The sequence below is a fragment of the Perna viridis genome, chromosome 9 (genome assembly GCF_037379345.1).
Source record: "Perna viridis isolate PV_CMFRI_1.1 ecotype Kerala chromosome 9, ASM3737934v1, whole genome shotgun sequence".
NCBI classification, from domain to species: Eukaryota; Metazoa; Mollusca; class Bivalvia; order Mytilida; family Mytilidae; genus Perna; species Perna viridis.
The window spans coordinates 44,534,669-44,544,554 of NC_142453.1; the positions used below are offsets into that span (position 1 = coordinate 44,534,669).

General features: G+C 31.0%; 1 protein-coding gene across 11 annotated transcripts; it reads right to left on the reverse strand.

The window, feature by feature from the left end:
- Positions 1-1,890: 1,890 nt before the first annotated feature.
- Positions 1,891-9,364, reverse strand: LOC148608670 (basement membrane-specific heparan sulfate proteoglycan core protein-like). 11 transcript variants are annotated; one of them, XR_015915380.1, is made up of 5 exons: positions 8,874-9,364; positions 8,420-8,544; positions 7,473-7,590; positions 5,073-5,323; positions 1,891-3,611 (listed from the first exon to the last, which is right to left on the reverse strand). XR_015915380.1 is itself a non-coding variant. In XM_088546298.1 (4 exons), exons 2-4 carry the CDS (start codon positions 8,512-8,514, stop codon positions 6,683-6,685), a joined length of 279 nt encoding a protein of 92 aa, XP_088402424.1. In that variant the 5' UTR covers positions 8,515-8,544; positions 8,874-9,357; the 3' UTR covers positions 5,330-6,682. The 11 variants fall into 11 exon arrangements, 1 of the variants encoding a protein (XP_088402424.1); XR_015915375.1 differs by lacking the exon at positions 5,073-5,323 and having other exon boundaries at positions 1,910-3,611; positions 8,341-8,544; positions 8,874-9,135; XR_015915376.1 differs by lacking the exon at positions 5,073-5,323 and having other exon boundaries at positions 1,911-3,611; positions 8,376-8,544; positions 8,874-9,132.
- Positions 9,365-9,886: the final 522 nt, after the last annotated feature.

The window sequence follows — 9,886 nt, forward strand, 5'->3', positions numbered from 1 at the left end:
AGCACATAATAAATTCAATACATATAGCATTGCTACCTGACAATGTTTCCATCCACTAACACCTATATAATCAAATAATTAAGAAAAGTTTTACATTTTGCTAATATCTAATTTTGGTATCAGATCAAAATATAAAATGTTTAGCACTTTTTGACATATGTATACAAGTTTTTGGAGTTTATCGGGTATATCATTTTAGCATTGATATAACCACAAACGTCCAAATTGAAATAAATAACGTATTAAAGATCGGTTCATTCAATTTAATGGAATCAAGAATATGAAATAGTATGTAAATTTTTCAACCCAGGAAACGTTACAAATTTTAACATTCAATGGAGACCAAATGAAAAATCGAAAATAGCATTTTTAAAAATAAGAACTTTTTTACGTCTCCTCAGCAGCAGAGCACTTTTATTCAAATTAAGATCAAAGTAACAAAATCAATTGTATGGGAAAAGTACAAGAACAAAAGTGTTAAAAATAGAAAGCTTATTCTAGGACTGAATAATTCTTCGAAATGCACTACAAGGCATCAAGCCCCAGTCTTTGAGCAATTTTGAACTCATGCCGGTAAGTATTCTAAGATATATATATACATAAAACTGTGTTCTTAGTAACATCTTCATATGATGACTAATTTGACAATTTCTTGTTGTGTCCTGGATATTTCCCCTTTATCTTGATCCAATTAGGCCATACAACGTTTTTAGTTGCCTTTTGTTTTTAACTATATGACAATAAGTCTTATATATTTTTACAAAATGAACACATACTCGTGATGAAACACCACATAATATTTTTTTAGCTTCCGAACAATATCGTTAATCAATCCTAGTTTCGGAGATTGTATAACTTTTATCTACCCCAAATAACTTGAGACAGATGATAATGTAGACACTGTGTAGTCAGCCTCATATCTTGAACTATACTTGTTTATAAATCAGCATTCGAAATGTTGGTTAAAATAAAATATTATCAAATACGTGAAAGTCACTCACCAACAACGTCACATATAACTTGACCTTATAACTGCGATACCACATTCTGTAAACGAAGCCTCGCTACGAGGTAATTCTGACATGGATTTCATAAATGCAACCAATTAAATTGGAAAATCATGCCACGCTGTAAAATCTGTGTATTTTTTGGTATTTTCTTGCATTCGATTGATACTTTTCCTTCAAGCTAAACAGTGGTCAACCTAGGAATTACTCGTTACATCGTGCTTTTTTAAAACCCAATTGTGACCCCAAACAACTGGTAACTTATTTCACTACACTTTTTGGCCCAACCAATATTTACTGTACAACTGATGGTTTTCCTTGTTTTCTTTTCTAAATCACACCATAGAATGTCAGCTAAATACTGAATAACATTTCTCCCAAATATGTCTATTCTATAACTTTGTTTCAAATCTTCATCACTGAATCACAGTCATATTTAATGTGTTCAATTGTATGATCAGTATTGAATTCAGGTTCAATGGTTGAATCAAATTTAATGACGTGATTTGCAATAATTATGATACAGTGATGTCAACCATATTAGCAATAGGTCATATGCAGATTTTTTGCAACCTTAAGAAAACCATTTAATATATATGTCGATTTTATTTTGCATTGTATTATTATTTTCTATATACCCACCAATACAAAAAAGGTTTGGAAAAAATATTGAACAAAAATTTAAAAATATGAAAGTATATTCTTTTTCGCACAATATGTAAGATATCACGATAAATTAAATTTAAAAAAAATATGATTCAGGTAACTTGTAAATTGTTATATCAAAGGGACATCCTATATTCACTCTTACGTTACAAATTGTCAAGAGATAAGCAATATGTATTCAGATATAAAAATATCTACATGAGGAAATAAGTGTTCAGAAAACACAATACCTTTCCTGTCGCATTTGTTAAACAATGCCTGACGTATAGGAGAAGCTTAGTAGCTATGCGATGTTTATTAAACTCTGCGTGCTAGAAATTGATAAGATGATGTCACATAGCAAGGAATAGTTTTAATATTTATTTTGCTAAATACAAGCCTGAACACAAATAAGCACACTGTGTCAGGTTCAAATATAAAACAAAAGTATGACCGTGGTGAAATATGCATTATAAATCCATCAGTACATGTGTATGTTATTTATGTCTTATGAAACATGAGATGTTTCTGAAATTTAGATTGTCAATGAAATAAAACATAAAGAATCAACACTACTGTTAAAGTTTCGAATTTTTAATTTAAATCATAGTCAAAGTGTATTCCTTATTGTATATTTACTCTTTTTAATGATGCATTGCACATTTTGATTTTGAGAAGAGTACGAAAGTCATCATAATCCCTAAACAAATCAAACAGAACAAACAAAGTACGTGAGTAACACATTTGTCTAGATGTACACTTGATTATTGAATTACTTGGAAATGGTCACCCATTTTTTACAAAAAATGATTTAATGAATATCAGACCAAATGTTCATATCATAAAATGCTAACACTACGACCGGAGATTGCACTAACGCAGTATTTATTCAAAGGGGTAGAAAAAAGTGAACAATTTAAAGATATCTTGTAAGTTTCATATTTTTAATATGATTTTCTCATAACAATTTCTGTTTTCAACAAGCATGTGTTTGTTTGTTTGTTTTGTTTTGTTTTGTTTTGTTTTGTTTGTTTTGTTTTGTTTCGTTTTGTTTTTGTTTTGTTTTGTTTTGTTTTTGTTTGTTTATTTATTTTGTTTTGTTTTGTTTTGTTTTGTTTTTTATGTTGTATCTAATTCTGGCTTCCAAGTTTTGCTTCGACATAAATTTACTTTTCATTCCATTCATCTAGTTCCTTTAATTTTAAGTCATACACAAATTGAATATTAATAAACCATATTTTTTCATATGAATGAATAATTGTAAAACAATATTTGCCATTAAATAACGCATTTTGGAACCTCAAATGACCTGGGTTTCTCTAACGATACACACGTCATGTATGCCCTAAATAAGATCTAATCAGCTAATACATGCATATTTGTCAAATCAGAATTACACGTCAATCGACACTCTTCATTAAATGTAAACATAATATGAGTGTAGCATCGATTTTGTGCAAACTGGAAAGTTTAATAGAATATAGTTTTTTGTTTTGGCTGGATTTTCGCAACTTGATAATATAATTGCTATAACCTTGGTTCCCTTGATTACTCTTTGCCATGTCAAATAGAGAATGTTTCAAATAATCAAAGGACCCTTTACAGTAAGAATATATTAAATTAAACATGAATTAGCTTTTATAGCATATATTCTAATATGATATTATATAAGCACAAGTTTTTATTTTAATTTATATTGAAATTAAAATAAAGAAACGTGTGATAGTGAAACCAAGATATAACAAAAAAACAGACATACATTGTTTTTTGCTAATATTGAAGCATGTGACACGGTCCGAATCGTACTAATCAATGTGTAAGATTCTGTGATTAACTGGGATACTTTTTCAGTGCATGTTGAAGTCGCTGGTGCAGGTCTCCAGGAACAGTCATCTCCGATCACACATCTAGTGTCGTTGCACAGCTTTTGGTTATTCGGACATGTTCCATTCTTAGGACCTTTGAAAATATACGAATAACGTTGAACTGACAAAATTGTTGTTTAATAGATAAAAGATTACAAATTTTACAAATTTTACACACACACACACACACAAAAACATACATACATATATCAATACACCGTACACCGTATTTTGACTTATTCTTAATTGTTTTCCACAGTTAATTTTTACTTTTAATTTTGATAAAAAAAAAAACCCTTTGTTATTTTCATTCAGGCTCCTTATCATTTGCTCATGTATGCCTTAGATAAAGGTACAATCACCCACAACGTACGTGATTCAGCTTCTGAATCTGTTTTGATCTTGAACTTTGTGAGTTTTATGCTCGTAAAGTTTTGTTAGTGTCATGCTCATAAAGCTTTATGAGTTTTATGCTGAAGAAGGATATCAAGTATCCGAAATATTTAATGTAAATGTTACCATCTTCTGGTGAAGTTAAACATATTTAGGTGTTTATTTAATTTATTGTTATGTTTTGCATCGTTTTTAACGATCCATCACCTCGTAAGAGTGATTGTTGACTTTTATTTAGACGATTATATATATATATATATATATATATATATATATATAGAAGGGTCTGAAAAATTCCCAATGATGTTAGAACTGTGAAAATTTGCGAAGCAAATTTTTGGTCGTTCCCTCCACGGGACTCGAACTCGTACCGCTGTGACATCTATGGCAACACCGCCTGCACTAAATTCAGCGCCCTAGACCACTCGGCCAGCTAGGCTATATAAAACATAGCTTTCGCTGGCCAGGTCATTCCTCCTCGTAGGATTAATCTAGGGCTGTAACTTAGTACACGATGTATGGTAGTACGGGACAGTTCATCTAGGTTATTATGTAGGATAGAGGATCAAATTAATGATGCTTGTCACAACAAATCAATATTATACAACGTCTCAGAATGTGAGACTCTATTCGCTACACTGCTCCATCGGATCAAATTGACACAGGGAAGATAACGTAAACTAATAGAAGGGTCTGAAAAATTCCGAACGATGTTAGAACTGTCAAATTTGCGAAGCAAATTTTTGGTCGTTCCCTCCGCGGGACTCCAACTCGCACCGCAAATTTGACAATTCTAACATTGAGATTCTAGATTAATCCTACGAGGAGGAATGACCCGGCCAGCGGAAGCTATATTTTATTAAGCCTAGCTGGCCGAGTGGTCTAGGGCGCTGGACTTAGTGTAGGCGGTGTCGCCATAGATGTCACAGCGCTCCAGATCTACAGAGAGTGAAGCGGGAGGGATTTTGGATACACCCACACGGAATTAACAAAAAACATTAAGTTCTTCCTATTTTGTATAGTTTCTTATAACAGTATTTGTAAATATTTTTTATTTTTATAGTTCAATATTCAAGATCAACACACAACGTGTGTCCATAGCACAATGTTCAAGATCTTTGTTACTGTCGGTAAAAAAAAATTATACGTCACAAATATTCACCTGATTAGGTAATGAGTTGTGTTCACAGACCATTTACTTTCATACACACTCAGTTTATTTAAGGCACTGAAGAAGGTCATTTGTTGACTGAAAATTTTGCCCATTATATACTTTATTATAGTGTGTTAACATCTTTATCGGTATCGTTGTACAATCCTTTAAACTTATATAATTATTTTTGTTCGTGCTGCATCGTCATGACTGGACGATCCGATACCCATTAAATTTGCTGGTTGGCAGATTCCTTTAGACTTGAAGAATGAAACGTATTTCCTTCAAAGTATTTCTTCATTATACATTGAGATGTCAAAGTTTTCCCGTCTTCAGTTTTTTTTTATGAATAATGGTGTTTAATTCCTGTCTATCTGCATGACCAAAATCAACGCTTTCAAAGCATAGACTAATTGTTCATCATAAACTAACAAACAAATAAACTATGAATATGGACACTTGTTGACATCCCAACTGTACATTCAAAACTTGGTTCTTAATTTAATGGAAAAATGTGTCATTATTTTATGATTATCGTTATTATGCTAATAAAACTATTGCATGATTACGTTTTATTGTTCAATAAATACTTTTTCTACAGAAGTATTACAATGTTAGACATAACTTTTCTAAAAGTAGTATATAAGAAAGGATAATAATTTTGTGTAAAAGACATTCTGTGATATTTGTTCCTTAGGTTCATATTCGTAACAAATATATGATATCAAAATAGCTTTGTTTTATACAAAGTGTAATGCATAACTGTCAAATTGGTGAAATGTTTAGACTTAGTATTTTTTATTCTTGTAGAAAAGTGAATTCTCTTTGTGAGAGGGATAGCTACAAAATGTACTCTTCAAGCTTAAGGTTTACTTTTCAATGATTATTTATTCTGTGGGCATATAACATCAATACCGTTAACCTCGGTTTCATGATTGACCAAGACCACATAGATGTTAAAGTAACAACCCACAGATAATAATAAGGTTGACTTGTAAATACATTTGTATCGCTGAACAGCATTTAACATTCGTGTATGATAAGAAGTGTCTCAATCTCAGAAACTTAAAATATGGACTTGTATGATTACCAAAAATAAACTGTCAAACATTTTTGTTCGAAAACCGAAATAAAACTAGAAATCCACATTAAATTTTAACATGTGGAACCTGAGTGAACTAAGACTGTTTCTATTCAATTTAAATGATGCTAATACTTTCTTTAAATTAACGTTTCAGTGTTTTGTTCTTGAATATTCATGTTACAAACGAGGAAATACATCATTGCACGTAATTGCATTTTTATACAAGGGACTTCAATACATTTGTAATTTCATTGTTTTAACAACTAATTATATTTGCACATTAATAAGTGATAAAGTGTTGTCCAAACTATCTGGAAATAAAAAAATCTATAACTTTTTGACAGATATGATTTTCTGATAGCATGCTTCTGTTAATTTTGATGTTCTTTTTAAATTGTTTTCAATGAAAATAACTGATAAACTGATTTAAGATTGTGATTCAAATGTTAAAATATACTTCTATTTTCTTATTTTTTTCTAAGGTATCTATTGTTAATGGGTGAACAGTTCTATAACCATACTTTTTCATACCAGTTCACAAACAGTGTAACTGGACACTATTTAATAGTACGTCCATCGCTGGTTTGGGTGAGTCAGTTTCATGTCTCACCATAGAGGAAAAACAACCAACACAAATAGCCACTTCATGAAAAAAAATTGTAATTGCAATAATTCTTTCTACTTTCATTTAAACAGTATGTTAATGCTGGTGTATGTAGATAAAACATTTTCTATAGAATGGCAATAACACCAGACAATATGTTCGCAAAATAAAATAAATACAAACTTAATGTTTTGTCCTGGATTTTTATGGTATTATGAGAAACTGTATATTTGTTAAAATAGAGTACACAGGTCCACCAACAGAATCTCAAATATATATATCTACCTTCTGTGCCGTCAAAATCATATTTATATTTCGGTCGTGTTTAATAGTTAAATAGAGTTATGATGAGTGTTTCAGGAATCGAGACGTTACATACACATTTTACCTTCCTATTTATGGTCCTGTTTTGTACAACAGTCTGGGAATGCAATTGTGTCAGTTATTTCTGACAGTAGTATTTACCCGCCATATTCATTTCCTTAAAAATATGTTTTCTTATATAAATCGATTTATCTAGACCTAAATTCTCATAATTTAAAAAAAAAAAACAACACGATTATCAGAACCACAAGATGTAAAAAGAAGATCAGTTGCCAAACGATACTAGTGCCACCACAAAAGAATCGGTGACGGGCTGATCTTTCAGGGGACAAAAAAATCACTATTTTCCCACCTCCACCGAATGCAGCGCTGCAACTGATTAGATTTCTAAACTTACAATCGGCTTCATCTGATACGTCATCACATTCAGGAGTCGAATCACATCTGTATGTTATATTTATACATTTTTGTCCATTATAACACAGGAACTCAGTTTCACTACAATTCATGGATACCTAACAATAAAAAAAACCTGTTCTGTTGATATTTAAATAACAAGAAGATAACTGACATCGCAAAGCTATAAAATATAACCGATAAACTCAATAATAGTGTCTATATCTCACAAAAAAGGAATTAAAGGATGAGGCGAAGAAATAGGGTAACTGCGAGGCTCCGTCAAATCGTGTCGAATCCATTAATTCCTTTTATATGAAGTCAAGACATAATCATTGCGTTTATACTGCAATTTAAAAAAAATATATGTTTATGAACAGGGAATGTTATTCCCGATTTGAATTTTATTACATGTTCCCTGTCTGGCGTCTCCCGTATGGGCGGAATAATATAAATGACGTAGGCAGGTATCCATTTATTAATCTATTTGCGAACGATTAGAGTGCGAGAAATTGGCATATGAAAGCCTTACGAAAGAAAAGTCAATATGTTTTACTTGCGCAAATAGGGAGATTGGAGTATAAATAAGAATAATGAGAAATGTTTAGAATCGTTAAAACTTAATAATTCAGCAAGTTATATGTGTAATATCCGATATGACATTCTCAAGTATTTTGTGATCATCAGTTACCATTCTCTTATTCATTATAAATTTTGTCTAACACGTCGATTGGACATAATATGTCAATGACAGATAATCGTCTTGTCAAAAGAATGTTGTCTTATCAAGAACAGTCAATTCGTCTAAAAATGGTTTTGTGATAACCCAAAAAGGTGTATGAATTTACAAAAAAAATCAAACATCTTACCGCTTAATGTAATACATTATACAAGGAAATATTACTTTTATTAACTTGAACTGACATGCGGAAGTATTGGTTAAGTTACGTTTAATTTTATATCTTTTCTGTATCAAGAACTACACATACTACCACTGTAAGACTGGTCATGTAGAACAAGATCATTGTAAATCCGTGCCACATTGAAAATTAATACGTCGTTCCTGAAAATTTCTGAAAAAAGGCAATTAATTGTAATATAAGACAAGAAAATAAAACTTACTATTCATAAATTGCCTTATATTTATATATAAATACATATTTTATAAATTGAGTATTATTGTTACGTACATGTAGTCAATGGTTAAGATCAAGCTTAATTAAAATCTAAGGAAAAATGGGTGACAATTGATAAAAGAGCACGTCACTTTCAAAAGTGTAAATTGATAAAAAAAAATATTAAATTATGAATGTATGTCATCAACTGTAAAAGCAAAAATAATTGTTTTACGGAAAGAATATATGAAACGCAAATAAAATGAACAATGATATAAGGTACTTACATATACTTGTTGGATTTTTCGAACAAGACACTACCTACTTTATATGTATTTATACCTTTAATCGAAGCCGGAAAGCCGAAAACTGAAATGTTACCTCGAATTACCGTAAAAGGTTATCACTACTCATGTAATGTTTATTGTAAATACAACAATGTAATTGTAAAAATGGTTTTGTCAGAATGTAATCAAGACGATTTCCCCATTTGGGTTCCCTCTCACAATTTACTTCCTTATAATTCGTCTTTTGTATCCTGATATATTTCCAAATCGATCTCTCAAGTTGTAATCAATGAATCGTAAAGAATTTATCTAGATAAAAAGATATATTAAGTCTTTTCCTCGTATGAACTTCTTTTTGGTACATTGAACAAGAAGTTTTTGATTATACTCGCGAAACAAAAATTAAACACAAACATCATATAACAGAAACCCTGTATGATTATAAACCACGGACGAGCAGTTAACGCATCATCAAGTGTTCTGCTATATTGTTTTATTCAAAACTTACTGAAACTTTGTTCAAGAGGTGAATATGAATTTAAAGAATAACTCCCTTACATGATATTTGTTGAACATGGATACGTTGTCAAAAAATGTCGTCGCTCTAAACGTTTTACAGTCGTCAAAATGACTTGGTTGATTGATGTGGAGTATCTGTTTCAGAATTACTATTGAACTACATGTATCTAGTAGTTTGTTTCTGTTAATATAACAAGAATGGAAGTAGTGAATATGTCAATGAGACAACAACTGTCCGCTCAAGGCCACCCATGAGTCTTCAATGAAACAGAAATGACCTTCACCGGGTAGCACGTATGATGTCATGCAAGTAGTGAGGCAGGAACTTCTAACTTTTCTGGATCATTTAGTGTCGTCGACCATGTTTTTATTTGGCTCGCTTCTGTGTGTATTGTATCATTATTGTTTTTTTTTGTCTTCCCTATTGCTCGACTTCCTGTCAGTTTATTAAATATAAAGATATACATACGTTTGGAAAGCACATTTTAAAGTAT